Raw genomic sequence first — 14,843 nt, 5'->3', positions numbered from 1 at the left:
AAAGAATAATGGAAAAAGACTCAAGATCAATGTTTGCTTTACATCACTGAAAACTTACCAGACACTTCATTAGGTACACTTGCAAATCAGTGATTCCTACTGTGAAATCAAATGACAGGCGTCTACCCACTTTTGGGGGTGCTCAAGTAACCCTAAATGGGTAGATTCAATAAGAACGGATGCCGAATTTCAGCAACCTAAGAAGTGAATCTCTGACATTGTGTAACCTTCCTACTGTGCCCTGTTCTCAAACATACAGTATCTCCATGTCCCCAATTAATTTTTCCCGTCTTCATAACATTTCTCCCTCTCTTTGTCTGAGCTACTGTTGTTTTCTTTTCAGATTAACGTCTCGCCTCTTTCTGTAGTGGCGCTGTATCTCTGCTGCACTTCTTAACCATTTAGATGTTACATTTTGGAACAGTTTTCCACCCTGCTAGATGCATGTTCCACCCTGTTACGTTTGTCTGCCTAACAGAGTGGAATATTACAGGAGGATTAAAAACAACAACAAAATTAGCTAAAGCTCTGAGAGGTAGCGATCTTTAGCTAGCTAACGCTACACACAAACATTACTTTAATTTCTTCACAATTCAAAACAGGGTGGAAAGTTAAAAATCGGACATATTGTAGAGGTTGACATTACAAAACTTTGGGGGAAAATGCCAGATAGGAAGTTAGTGCTTCCCTCTTTCTTTTTGGAAATTTCTGCCAAAATAGTGATTGCACTTTCTGACAAAAGCTGCCACTGATATATATTTGTAGACAGATAGACTTTAATGTGGTTTATACAATAATAAATTAAAATTTGCACATTTTATATTGCAAATGTCTCATTGAAACTGAAAATTTGGTTTGAGGACATCGTTAAAAAAGAGCGTATGATTAAAAAAAAAAGGTAAATTCAATATATTTTCCATGCCTTTTTTGTGTTAATTCTATAAAGAAGATTTCAATCTATAATAAAAGCTTTTAAAAATCAGAATCATCTTTATTGGCCAAGTATGTAAAAACACACAAGGAATTTGTCTTTACAGTCACAACCCGTCCAAAAAAACAATAGGACGGCACGGTGGTCGACTGGTTAGCACGTCCGCCTCACAGTTCAGAGGTCGTGGATTCGATTCTGGCTCCGGCCTCCCTGTGTGGAGTTTGCATGTTCTCCCCGTGCCTGCATGGGTTTCCTCCTACATTCCAAAAACATGCATGGTAAGTTGATTGGACACTCTAAATTGCCCCTAGGTGTGATTGTGAGTGCAGATGTTTGTCTCTGTGTGCCCTGCGATTGGCTGGCAACCAATTCAGGGTGTCCCCCGCCTGCGGCCCGAAGACTGCTGGGATTGGCTCCAGCACGCCCAGCGTATCGATGAAATGGATGGTTTCTTGGATAATTAAATGGAAAAAAGTGAGGAAGGGGAGGGAGATGAGGGTAAAAAATCCAGCTCCTATAAAGTGGGACACATTATGGCATTGGGGAAAAAAAATCTAGGAGTACATGATAAAAAGACATTGACTAGCAGCTGCCTTTTCCAAGGCGAGCACCTGGACCATCACAGGGAGAGGACGAAGTATGGTACAGCCTATAAAAAGCACTGATAATAGGATTGTGTGTGTGCAATGTATCATGGATGTGGATAAATCTGTGCCAAATGTCATGACATGCCAAAAGAGACTGTTTCGTTGCCGTGGAAACAGCCTTGGTGGCCTAATCAGGAAACAAGGGGCACAGGAGAATGACAGGGAAGGAGATAACTGTCAGTCAGCATCATATGCAGGAGAGAGTTCAGATAACGATTGGTTTGAGAACATCCCGACAATAATTTCGGTCAGCTGTGAGTCTTTGCTGAAACTCCCAGAGGGCATGAATTAGCCGAATTAGCAATCAATTCTTCAAGACGTTCAACAACATCTCCACATTTTTTCACACCTTGCGCAGTGTCTCAAGAGTCACATCCAACTTGAGTTCACGGTAGAGGAGAGTGGCGGCACAAAATTGAGAGCCACAAAAGAGCCAGAGCTCGAAGGTCCCCCCCGTACACTGCGGTCTCCTGTTTGGGAACATTCTGGCTGTCCTGTTAAAATCACCGATGGGGAAAGGTACGTGGAGAAGTCCCAAACTTGTGTGCCGACATTGCTACATGAGATGGGCGGCAGGTAACACATCTAACATGCACGGCATCATCTGACTGTGAATGTATCAATACACATATATACAATATATACATATATACGTATACAATTTCATAAATACTTTTTAAAGTTACTGTATTTTTTTCATTATAATATAGTTTTAATATAGTTAGCAATAGTTGTAACTGTTATTGTATGTATTTTTTTCATCACAAAAAGTGTATATATGTACTGTAATGACAACTTGGCTTTAACTTGAATACTTAGATGTGTCATAGGCTGTTGCTGCTGAGTGTTTAAAGATTTCAGTGTCTTAATAATTTACAAAATTAAGAGATCTTTATTGTTAGTGTATTTTTTCTTCTGGAGTAATTTCTTAGAATACCACCCGAATGGTTCGCTTTTATTTATCTTTGACTAAAAATAATCTAACATTTTAATCCACTGATCACAAAAACCTTTATTCACTTTGTGCTGGCCAATTAATACCGTGTTAGAAACAATACAGTTTCACAGTTTCTGAAGACCCCAGATAGTGTTAATGGTCATCTCACATTGTGCTTGTGAATGCAAGTGTGCTTGTACAATAGTCCAATCAGATTAATTCTATTATAAAATGAATAGTTTGAAAGTATTCATGCTGTAATTAGAGTGGATATCTAAAGTATACATGCACATCACATTCATGTTCAAATGCTAGGTTTTGAGATTTAAAAAAGAAAAAAAAGACCAACATAACTCATTTCAAGACTTTTTCCACCATTGTGACATACCCTGTACAATTTAACAAAAAATAAATATTTACTCTAGAGAGGGGAAGTAAAAATAAACAACTGAGACAACAAGTGTGTGCACACTGTCTTATAAATGAAGATATGGCTGTGTTGTGCTACAACTTGTGCTACATGAGAGTAAACAAACACCTGCCACTCATTAACATGAGTTTGACTGTGCTTGGTTAACAGCTACAACCTCAGTTTTAATGGCATTTGCCCTTGCATAACCACATGATTTCAACTGTTAATTTTTAGTTCCCCTGTCTAAAATATTCATTCCGGCGAGACAATTTGTACTTAAGTCAAGACACACATATTCCCTCAGTAGCCTATGCAAACTCACAGCAGTAAAGTCATAATTACAGTAACTATTTGTTTGAAAAACATTTCTAACACATAAATACAAATCAAATAAAAAAACAGCAGAAAAAAGAACAATACCTTTCCTTTACTCCTGTGCTTGGCTTGCACACTTGAATGTGAGCAACTGGTTTGGAAGCACAAAACCTCAAAGGCCATGGATCGCCCATACCATCATTACCGGTACTTTAAAAGCTTCCAAGGGACACATCCACAAAAAGTAACTTTCTCGGCAGGGAATAGCCGTCCGGGATGGTGGTTGAGAATCCAGCTCAAGATGTACCCGGCTCAGAATTGGACTGGGCTTGGTCGAATGCTACTCTATTGGCAGTCACCTTCCACAGCTCCTGAAATTGCAACATAATGATGTTGGGAATCCATTCAACAGACTTGGAACTGGGATGGCTCAAGTCAAAGAGCCCCTTATATAAAACAGCAAGGGCGGTGAGAACACTTTAAAAGTCACAATACGATGTGTGTACGACTTAAAGCAATGTAAACATCGATTCGGCCACGTCTTATCCGACCATTTTCTTCCATACCGCTTGTCATCAAACAACCATTTACACTCAAATTCAAACCTACGTACAATTTGAGTCTTCAAGCCAAATTAACTGAAGAAAATATTCAGTTTTAATACCACAATAGTGGTAAGTTACTTTTAAATTGGAACACAAGTGTGTTTCTTACCAGTTGATCAATGCGTTCATATTGAAGAAATTGTGGGAAGGTACAAGGGAGCTGTTCGACTGTATAGCTGCATTGTCCATCCACCAGGTCCTCGAGTTGTGACAGGCAGTGTTTCAAATGATTGTAGGCGTCGCAGGATACATCCATTTGTCGCAGGGTGAAGTTGAACCTTGAGAACACCAGATTACCACTTATTAGTCACGCTGCATTTATAGATATACATTCATATGTTCAATTAACCTTGATAAGTTAATGCGCTCACAACAGCATGTTTGGAATGCTACAAGAAAAAATGTTGCCAAGCTTCTGACTGAAATGATTGTGCCTGAATAACCAGCATTGAATGAGGACGGATATGGGTCGATACCACTTCAGTTCTGGTTTTTATGCATCAAATGTGTGCAGGTTTCCAGAACAGGAAGCCAGAGGGATGTGTGAACATTTAAATTATTTTCCCAAAAATGCTGGCCTGAATGCTGCCACAAGGGGTGTGAAATGATAGAATGCTCACAGATGTTTTCCCCCCTTGTATTAAAGGGTTTTCAACCCAAACGTTTTTTTTTTTTAAAGAATATGTTCTATGCAGGCCCACTAGTTGAAACAAGGCATTCTCATAAATATTGTGTTTGTGGAATGAGAGTCGGATCTTTTTTTCTGGTGGATTTTGCTTCTTAACTCATATTCCACAAACGCTATTGTAATCAAAATGCTGTGTTTAGACTAGTGGGGGGCACATACAACATATTATTGTCGAGAATTTTTAGAAACCCATTTTTTTCAAGAATATGTTCCCAGCAGGCCCACTAGTTGAAACACGGCATTCTGTTTAATATTGCTTTTGTGGAATATGATACAATATAATTAAGCAGCAAAATCCACCCATTTTTAGCCATCTCGGGGGGGGGGGGGGGGGGGGGGGCATTTTGTCACTTCTGTCGACTGAAAATGACATCACAGTTGCTCAGGGCTAAGCCAACCACCAATCACAGCTCACCTGTCTTCTGAAGCTGAGCCATGATTGGTCATTATCTGAGCCCTGAGCATCTGTGATGTCATTTTCAGTCGGCAGAAGTGACAAAATGGCTGCCCCCAGAGATGTCAAAAAACGGGTGGATTAACTCATATTCCACAAACGCATTTGTAATCAGAATGCTGTGTTTCAACTAGTGGGTCTGCTGGGAACATATTCTTGAAAAAAAAATATGCTTGGGTTGCCTACCCTTTAAATGGTACGACTGGTTGGAGCTGTCCTTACCTTTTTTCAATGGAAATAAAGATGGTGCAGGCATGGGAAAAGTTATTGCACAGTCGGTACAGTGTTCGAAAGAAGCCATCTGTCAGCTCATCATCATAGCAAACTGGTGACACAAAATAACATATAAAAAATAGGTTTTCTCTTTTTTCATCAGTACTGGTGACTGGTATTATTCAAAACTGAATTATACAGTATCAAGGAAAAATGTTGACAGCATTTTAGCAGTGCAATATTAAAGTAGAAGAATCTAAGTGATAAGTGATCATTTGGAGCTCTGTCACACATTAAGCAGTTTTATAGTCTGGATGTGAATGTGGGGTTTAATATTCAATATTTTAACATGATAGCAAAATGAGAGATGAGTCTATTAGATTAACAGGAAGTCACAATATCTATTGTATCAGTAAGCAATCGATGTTTTGAGTTATGGCACAGGTAGAGAGCAAAACATTAACTGCAAAATTTTGGATGATTACAAAAATGCAGCTAGCAGTGACTTCAAGAAGATTATTGACCTACCATCAGCGGCAATAATGATGCTGACATTGTCATGTATATCAGCTACTTCCTCCTCTGTCCAGCTAAATTCCACATCAGGATCTTTCGGTGAGACAAATTGACAAATAATAATTAAAGAAGAAACATAACACTACAATCTACAAAAGCGCACGCCGGAACAGAGTTTTGAGGATTTGGTGTACAAGACCAACTTGCATGCTCTGCAGAAAGTGAAAGAAAATCTGGCAGTGACAAATGAAAAAAAATGCAGATTTTTCTTGGGCTCAACATGGCCATGAGTGCCCTCAGACGTCACTGGCTGACAAGTATGGAGGCAGAAGTACGGAGGCTCACAAAATTGTTCTCTTCTTTAGAGTTTTGAAACCTTGAGATAACTTGGAGAAAAGATTCAGAATTGTGAGCGTTGTTTATTTTCTTATTTAGGACAAAAAATAAGACCATACAATGTTAAGATGTTTGAAAATTAGCTGCAATATGTTTTGAACCATAAGAATAAATAATTGAGGGTCGCGGACATCCATCCAGGATCTGAGACATTTATCCTCAGAAGGGTCACGGATGTGCCGGAGCCTATCCTAGATATTATATGATTTTTGAAAAACAAAAAAAAGTAAATATTTGTTTTTCTCATGCCCAAGGAAGAATAAAACCACAAGAGGAAAAAAAAAAATACTCAGGCTTTCATATTTCATGCAGCAGAGGATTTCAATATTGTCTTAACCCTGCCTTATTAATTTCACCCTGGGGTGAACTGTGACGGGCACAGACTAAGTGTAAAAAAAAACACGCCACCAAAAAAAAACTAGAAATTCTAAACCAAGTATCACAAAACAACACAGAGTTAACTCATTCAATACCAGCCATTTGCAGCAGAGCTAAAAACAAATGGATGGTAAAATTAATAACAAATGTTTTAAGAAGTACAACTATTAAAGCCACAAGCAGCTGGAAAGTAGAATCATAATTCTAACAGCGATTGGCTTAACATCATTAACGTGGAAAATAAGACACGTTTCCCTGGATTGTTAATTTTGCAATTATTTACAATTACAATTAGAAAGAAGACAAAAGGAAAACAAATTTGAATAAGTTTGTTATGCTATTGTATTTTTTAAAAGAGACTCTTTTTCAATGGAGGAGTGGTTGTCCTTCCCTTCTCACTTAAAGTTAAAGCACATTAAGCACTTATTTGTTTAGTGTGCTATTTCTTCATGGTGAAGAACATTTTCACTTATTTTTATTTTGAACTGTATGTATTTTCAACCACACACTGATTAATATTAGAAAAATAATATAGACAACATATAAAGTATTTCATAAAACGTAAATAGAACAATGTGGGGGCTGGAACTGATTACGGGTAATTGCAATTGCATTCATTTCAATGGGAAAATTTACCTCGATTTACAAACGGGGTCACGGAACCAATTAAGTTCATAAATTGAGGTACTACTGTAACTGCAATAAATGAAATTACCTGTGCAAAGGTCAGATCGGAGCCAATCCAATTGTCTCACTTTTACGTCACCACCTGATGGTCAGATATTAACAGAAGAGTTAAACAGTACATTCCAACTTTTTTTGTTTTTTTGTTTTTTAAAGCTGGCATGGATGAAGAGAGGACAACAACAGTAGAAAATGGATTGAGATTATGTTTTGTGTTGAAATTGGTCTGTATGTATTAGTAATGAAAAAAAATGTCTCACTTCTCTACAAACCAGCCACCAGAATATAAAAAAATACAAAACTGCCAGGTTTTACAATTAGGAAGACTGTAAGGGTGCTACAGATACAATATAGTAGATTTTCACCTCCCAAGTTGTCAATTTCTGGTCACACTCATGATAATGTGGCATCAGGGTTAATTAAGCGTTAAGGGTCTTGTTCAAAGCAATTTCTTTCAGGACTTGTCCGGATCTGTCAGTGCTAAAAAACACATCACGTTTACTGCGCACGTGTATCAAAAAGGTTAACCCAGACTTCGAAGTCAGCAAGGAAAATAAAGAGCCGAATACTGTCCACGATCAGGTGGGCACAATGTCAAGTACAGAGTTCAAAATAGTCATCTTTAGTCTTAAAATTGTTTTGACGTTGCAAGGTTTGTTGTCACCGCGTGCATACAAAAGAGAAACACGAAAAGTTATAGCAAACAACCGCAAGCAAACTGCGCTCAACTAAAAATCGTTTCTCATTGATTTTTTTTTTTTTAAAAAGATCACAAAGGTTCATTTATTACATGAGTTTCCATAGCCTTCCAAAGTTCATCTCTAGTTTGTAGATGCTGACGACGTCCACAAGATTTAGAAACAAGTATAGCACACCCGCAGTGACCACAGTGTTTTATTTCAGAGTTAAAACTACTTCGATATTTTTGTTTTGCAAATTCCTCACCTGCAAGCTCAATCATGTGTTCATTTAAAGTTATATTTCTCTGGCACATGCTTAAAAGGTCCTCTCCGACATCTGAAACACAACATTTCATTGTTATGCCAATAAAAGAGACCTTCAGCCTCAAAATAGTTTTGTATGTCAATTTGGATTTCAGCCCCTCTCAAACATAATCAAACAACTGAATTGGCATAAGCATTGCTTCACGGCCCAATACCTGTGCAGTAAACTCGTTTGGCTAAAGTAGCCATGATGATGCTGGTTAAACCAGCACCGCCTCCTAACTCCACAACTGTTGCCCCTTTGAACAAGACTGGCTTGGAGAGGATGAAGTCAGCCAAGAGTAATGCTCCTCTCCAAACCTGGTTGGAGGAACAAAAACAAAGGTGATTTGATTGTTATTCCAACGAGTCCAGCCTACAAACCTTAATTTCATGTTTCACGACTGCAAAATTGTACAAAAAAAACCCCAACAGCTTTTAAATAAAAACAAAAAAGAAATCAAATAAAAATTAACAGTGCATTTCTTTAAGTGCTGCACATTCCCATTTCCCAGTTTTAAGTGAACAAGAGACATCTGGCCGCCAGCTGGTGGGAATTTGCAAAACATGATACTTACAAATATTTCCAATTTCATATGTACCAGGGGATGAAAGACTGAAGCTTGTGATAAAAATTTTTGCGAGCGGCGCGCACGTCAAGTTAATGGGTCCATTCAAGTGAATGAGAGAGACCTTCGTCTTTCAATATTTACAAACTGTCCCCTTTAGGGCCAACGCACAGTGCACAATGTCAACTAAGGTACACATAGGTTGCGACATAACGAGATCGTGGTCTACTTCAAAGACAAAAATGTGGATTTATTGAAACACGGGCCTCATTCTGATTCACTTGAATGGACTCATTCAAATGAATGGAGAAGGCCACGGGCAAGCTGCTCGTGGCATTTTTTTTATTACTGGTACAAGCTTCATTATTTCATCCTCACATAAGAAATTGTAAATATTGTATTCAAGTGATATCACAGAAACGTAGCTTTTAGATTTCTAGATAATAACCAGTAATTGGGAAAGTTAGAGAATTGTGCCTCCAGTCTACACCCTTCTTCACACAAACAGTTCAACATGTCATAGGTAGGCGTGTGCATCAATGAGAGAGAGAGAAAAGAGAGAAATAGAAAACATAAAAATGTTAGCAATATTATGTTGTGTTTGAGTACATTATATTTACTTTCTATCCTGTTTAAATATTTGGTATAGTTTTTAGAGAGAGGCCGTTCATGTGGAAAAAGCTAAATAAAGAAGCAGCTGAACACTGTCATGCCGTTTTGGTTCATTTAAATGCATCACAACTGAACATAATTGTAACCCATAATTGTCATGGGAGACTCCACGGCGAGAGGTGAACTTGGTCTGCCCATGGGTATGACATCCTGCCGTCGGGGCAAATGGGGGTCGGGGGGTTGGGGCTCATCTTGAGGTACTTGCTGAATAACGCACTTATGCGGTTTGATGCAGAGGCCTTTTTTTTTTTTTTTTCCTACACTGAGAGGGGGAAATATTCTTTTTTTTTTTAAGCCTGACTACGTGTAGACAAGGCCTAATACTATAAATGCAAACATAATGTTGATCACAAATACAAAGGTACGTTTGGCCACATAGGTGTGTTCGGAGGGCATTGTGTCTTTGATGCTATAGTTATTATATCGCCTGCATGCTATAAAAGTATAAACATTTTACAACAGTCCTTTCAAACATCATTTGATTATTGCTTATCTAATGTTTCAATGAGGGGGGTCAGTGGGTACGTGGAAAACTGGGAAGCAGCAAGCCAACCCTTCTCTAAAACGTGTTGCGGTTGAGCTGGGTGCAATTCCCAACATTCCCAAACAAATGTTCAGCGTAGTTATTTTGAGCTCAGAGTATTCTTTTTAAATTAGTGACACTCATAAACAATTACTTGTTTCTATAATACAACAGTAATAAAAAACAGCATCAACACACATTTTGTTACAGTTTGTCACAGAGAAATTAAGAGGAAGAGGCTTTGATGTGCTCAAATCATAGAGCAGAATATCATTTTTCAGACATTAAATAAATTACCAGTATACTATCTGAAAGTCGACCATCTCATTTCATGCACAACACACAAGAAATAAGCGACACGAGCCATTGTAGGGATTAATGATTTTCAGACATATTTTAGTGCGTTCTTATCTTATGAAAACACTGAAAAATGATCGTCTTCCCATGTTAACATGCTGCCCTCTAACGGAGACTAAGAGTAAATGCAAGAGAAGGAGACAAGTATAACCGATGAATGTAATGTTGTTTTACTTGTTTTTGCCTTTTAAACCATTTCACATGCTCACAAAGGCCCAATGCAGCCTGAAAAAAATACAGACGATGACCTGTAAAATAGTTACCACAAATCTACGAAATTAAGGATTTAAAGTAATTTTACTAACCTGTTTGCCGACATCCTCCAAGGGTGTTGCCATAGTATGCTCTGCAAAAATATGTATTAATGTACCCATATAAAAGGTTTAACTTCCCCATTTTATCACAACTTTAATAAAAACAGCTGTCTCAATATGGGCTTCATATGTGTATATAATTATATAGGTCAAGCAAACCATGCTTTTCTGTTAATAGTAGGTGTTACTAGCAATAACAACAATAACAAAACTCAACAGCCCTATTGTAGGCCGGTTTCCATTTCTATCAAGAAGTAAGTGAATCAAATAATTAATCAAATGGGGTAATTTAAGTTCAGTTAAACTGTGATAGGTAGGTAGGTAGGTATTTCTAAACATTTAATCAGTAACATGTTATACAGTATATCAAAGAGGCTTATAAGGCATTTCCATCACACGTGGACTAAGAGCCCTTAAAACAAGCAAACCTGGAATAAGCCAATATTGTTTTTCATTTTCTATGCACTACTATGTTATCTTATCTTATTAAACATCGCTTTCACATTTTCGTTTACAACAACAAAACGGTTTGGTACTTACCGATCCGTATGATGTCATCAAAGCACTCATCTACCTCATCATCTGTATTTTCTTCGTTTTGTAGTGTGGAGTCATGTGATTGTTTGAGAATGATGGGGCAGACCACTTCCCTGCTGCTGTCCCCTGTAGGATTATTCCTAGGTCTGAGGAAAAGCAAAACATTTGTAATGCGGCTCTAGATGACACAATTGCTGTACTGTAAAAATCCAAGACTGTGTCTTTTTTTTTTTACTTGGCATAATGAACCGTACCAACCACACAACCAACAGTATTCACTGATCTGGAGCTCTTCCCTACCGATGTGCAACGTCAAGATCTCCATCTTCATCCAAGGCTGGTTCTACATTTCTTTCACTACCCTCCTCTTCATCTTTTTGTTGCGTAATAGGAGTTTTGCTGTCACTGTTTTCCCTTGTGGCCTCATCATTCTTCTCCTGCTTTTCAGCATTGGTCAAAAACTTGAATTTGGAGATGAAAACTGGATGGATTAAAAAAAGACAATCTATACATACAGTATAGTAAAAGAATGATGTGCAGTTAAGTTCTGAAGTATGTGGTGGTTTTGTGACCTTATTTTTGTCATCACATACAATTTGTTACTATTGGAATTAAAAGACATTTTAAGTAGAATAATATTTTCAGGAGTGTCGGTGAACAAAGCAACGTAATTATTGGATATGCGGATTTTTTTAATATATATATTTTGATGAAAAGCGTTTACAATCTGAAATCTGGAGTCCGTTGACATCACCAAATTCCATGTTTCTTTCTTGGAAATGCTTTGTCAGGACTTTAATGTAGCCGCCTTCACTTGCTGCTCCTTTGTGGGCCTGACCAGCTTCCTTTTCAGTAAGTGAAAAGCATGCACTACTGTAGTGATTCTCTAAATCACAGTGTCAAATTTCAGGCGTTTGCTTACAGAAAGCACACAAAAAAAACAACAAGATAAACTGTCAAGAATTTTATTTGCCTACCTGTAATGTCATTGCATAGCATTCAAACGTAAATCTATAGTCACCTTATACATACCAGGCTGTCCAACGTTGTTTAGGCGTGTCATTAGTTGGCGGGCATTGGGCAGCAACATGTGAACATCCGACAGCACACAATCGTGCTGAAAGACGATCTGGTTCATGACTTTTCAATCATGGTCCTAGAGCAGTAGAACCTTGGTGTCATCTGCTTAAAAATATCTGAGAATATTGTAAGAGTAAACAAAGATTGTCAGTTACAAAAACACTAATTACACTACCGGCCATACATTTCAATTTATAAACAGTGATTATGCATACTTAATATTTCAACAATAAACATTGAAATACTTTATCTAAGTAAAAATATACGCAGAACACAATATCCTTCTGACATTTTGGGACTGAGTTCTATGTTTAGCATTCTAAAAGCAAGTTGGACCAGTTAACCAATGGCTCATTTTGCATGAAGGAAGGACTCCAGTTTTCTGGTTGTGTTCCATGCCATAACAGATGGGAAGACATTACTTCAAATAAAGTACTCATTGCTAATGGGGCAGGCAGACCGTTTGGAAAATAATGTATTTAATAGGCCGTAAAAGCTTTTGACTTTTCGTTTTGCTGACAGTGTTCTCAAAATAGGCTCCCAATTTTACTTATGTGAACACATCTGATGTCTGGCATTTTTATTTGATTTATTAATTCTTTCAGTTTACAAAAAAAGTATTTGTTTTGTAGTGCTGGGTGTGAGTGCAGCTTCTCAACACTGAAACTTAGAAAAACACCCATCAGGGGTCAAAAATGTTAAGTGAACGGTATTTAACTGTGACCAGCATTGAAAACAAGTGAGCGAAGGCACTAGGACCTGGATATTTTTGTTCAACATTTTGCTGATCACCTTAACCGCCGTCTTAAATTGAACCTCGCGACTCAATCAAATTGGACGGTGTGCGGACAACATAGTTGTCTCAAATGCGTTTAATCATACTACAAATCAGAAATATGCATAGTAGGATTTTTAAAATGTGAACATTGCTGACCTCAGCTAAAGTGACACGCAGGCGACACACCTCCTTCTCGCGACTGTCAGCTAACATGGTGTACTATCGTAACTCGTCCGGACTAAACAAAACAACGTTCCGCTTACATGCCGTCGAAAGAAGTGAAGACACCGGCGGCCATCTTACGTTGCCACACGCCAAGTTCGTCGTATTTGAATACATTGATTTCTCTGCGGCGTTTTCACATGACTTTTTCTTTCTACAACCTGGAGAGGTCCCCAGTCAATTTCATGTATTCACACAAACCACCTGTGCCACAATACTACCTTAATTGCATTTTTTTTTTAAAGCAAAGTACAGATGTCTGTGTTGTCACACTTTGCCATAGGATAGAAACTGTGGTGCAGAAGAAAGGTCTGTTGTACAAAGAAAATGTAGGTTTATTATGAACATGTTACACTTTGCTTTGGAAAGTGACAAGTATTTAATAGTAAATCAACAGCGTTAACATGTGTATCATTACTATACTTGTAAATACATAAACAATGGAAAGTGTGTAAATGCTGAGTATAAACACAAGAGGAAGGAATTTGGTACAGAGGTGCAGGATACAGGGCAGAGCAGACAACTGGGTAATGGGTGGATGTGTTATATGATAACGCAACAAAAAAGATTTCATGGTTCCAATGCACTTGATACTTGTCTTTTTCTGCAATTAATCCAATCACTAAGTATCTGCATGAAGTCTCCTTTCACAATAACTTGTAATTAAGCAAATCAAGGCTACTCAAAATAACCATCTTGAAGAATATATTTTAACCTTCATTTATCCTTGGAAAGCTGGCAAAGCAAGTCTCACCATTTTAACATTAACAATCATGCTCAACATTTTACAAACCCAATCTAAATATTTGATAATCCGAGCTAAAATATTCCTTTATTGGAAGAATATTTTCAGATATCAAAAGTGCAGATTACAAACTGATTTACTAGAAATAACAACTGAATTTTATTGAATTGAGCTATTACGTCCGGACAATGTTGTGATATTCATGCAGTCTGGTTCACATGCTTTCGAATAGTTTACAGGATTCACAAACGTTATCACAAGGGTGGTTACTCAGTTTAAAGTCACCATGAGCCACAATGCAAAATTACCCTAAAATTAGCTCAACAAAATATCTCAAACGAAAGATTGAGAACTACGATGTAGTATTTTTTCCACTTCAAGCTGTTCAGCTTGTTTAGTACGATTTATACTCTAAGATGTGGGTTTTGTCTTATCTATGAATAATTGTGTTTAAAGTCCTGTTTTAGTTATTTACAACTGTAGAACAACCAGAGGACACACATAAATCTTGACACAAATATACAGCCATTTGGGGACAAATTAGATTGATCCACTTAAAACCCTTCAACTTGAACTTTTTTTTTTTTTGTATAAGTCATGATGATAATTTTAAGGCACATATGGACGAACCTGATGGTTTGGAAATATATGCGTATCATCATAGGTTAGTATCAAACAGCTCCATTGTACAATAGACAGTTAAAAGCAGACATAGCTTTGTTTGGATCGGATCAAATAATGAAATAATACCAAAGTAAAAATAACAGAGCCGGTATGACATAGATTACAAATAACATGCAGTTTGCAGTTGAGTAAAAGAACAATAAATTAAACGGGTCTGTCTGTATTTCAAACTAATTATGGTGGGCCACAAGCATTTGTTACAT

At 37.5% G+C, this 14,843-nt stretch overlaps 1 protein-coding gene across 3 annotated transcripts; it reads right to left on the bottom strand.

Moving 5' to 3' along the window:
• Positions 1-754: 754 nt before the first annotated feature.
• On the bottom strand, positions 755-13,237 carry mettl22 (methyltransferase 22, Kin17 lysine). Of its 3 annotated transcripts, XR_015090245.1 has the most exons (13): positions 13,146-13,237; positions 12,164-12,327; positions 11,432-11,636; positions 11,135-11,277; positions 10,586-10,626; positions 8,336-8,480; positions 8,122-8,193; positions 7,208-7,261; positions 5,731-5,811; positions 5,212-5,314; positions 3,957-4,125; positions 3,348-3,613; positions 755-1,187 (listed from the first exon to the last, which is right to left on the bottom strand). XR_015090245.1 is itself a non-coding variant. In XM_086056713.1 (12 exons), the coding sequence occupies exons 2-12, from the start codon at positions 12,267-12,269 to the stop codon at positions 3,539-3,541; spliced, it is 1,194 nt and encodes a 397-aa protein (XP_085912839.1). In that variant the 5' UTR covers positions 12,270-12,327; positions 13,146-13,237; the 3' UTR covers positions 2,565-3,538. The 3 variants fall into 3 exon arrangements, 2 of the variants coding, with proteins under 2 accessions (XP_085912839.1, XP_085912840.1); XM_086056713.1 differs by lacking the exon at positions 755-1,187 and having other exon boundaries at positions 2,565-3,613; XM_086056714.1 differs by lacking the exon at positions 755-1,187 and having other exon boundaries at positions 2,565-3,613; positions 11,432-11,612.
• Between the last annotated feature and the right edge of the window lie 1,606 nt (positions 13,238-14,843).

The sequence above is a fragment of the Filicampus tigris genome, chromosome 16 (assembly GCF_054856515.1).
Source record: "Filicampus tigris isolate MCC_2025a chromosome 16, RoL_Ftig_1.0, whole genome shotgun sequence".
In the NCBI taxonomy this organism is placed as follows: Eukaryota; Metazoa; Chordata; class Actinopteri; order Syngnathiformes; family Syngnathidae; genus Filicampus; species Filicampus tigris.
The sequence above is the reverse complement of the archived record's forward strand: the minus strand, read 5'-3'. Positions and strand labels throughout refer to the sequence as shown.

Excerpts from the sequence above, each read along its gene's own strand:
- mettl22 (XM_086056713.1), bottom strand. The coding sequence starts at position 12,269 with ATGAACCAGATCGTCTTTCAGCACGATTGTGTGCTGTCGGATGTTCAC. Across the intron at positions 7,262-8,121 it reads ACACATGATTGAGCTTGCAG|GTGGTGACGTAAAAGTGAGA; the intron begins GTGAGGAATTTG and ends TCTGACCATCAG. Across the intron at positions 4,126-5,211 it reads TTTATTTCCATTGAAAAAAG|GTTCAACTTCACCCTGCGAC; the intron begins GTAAGGACAGCT and ends GGTGTTCTCAAG.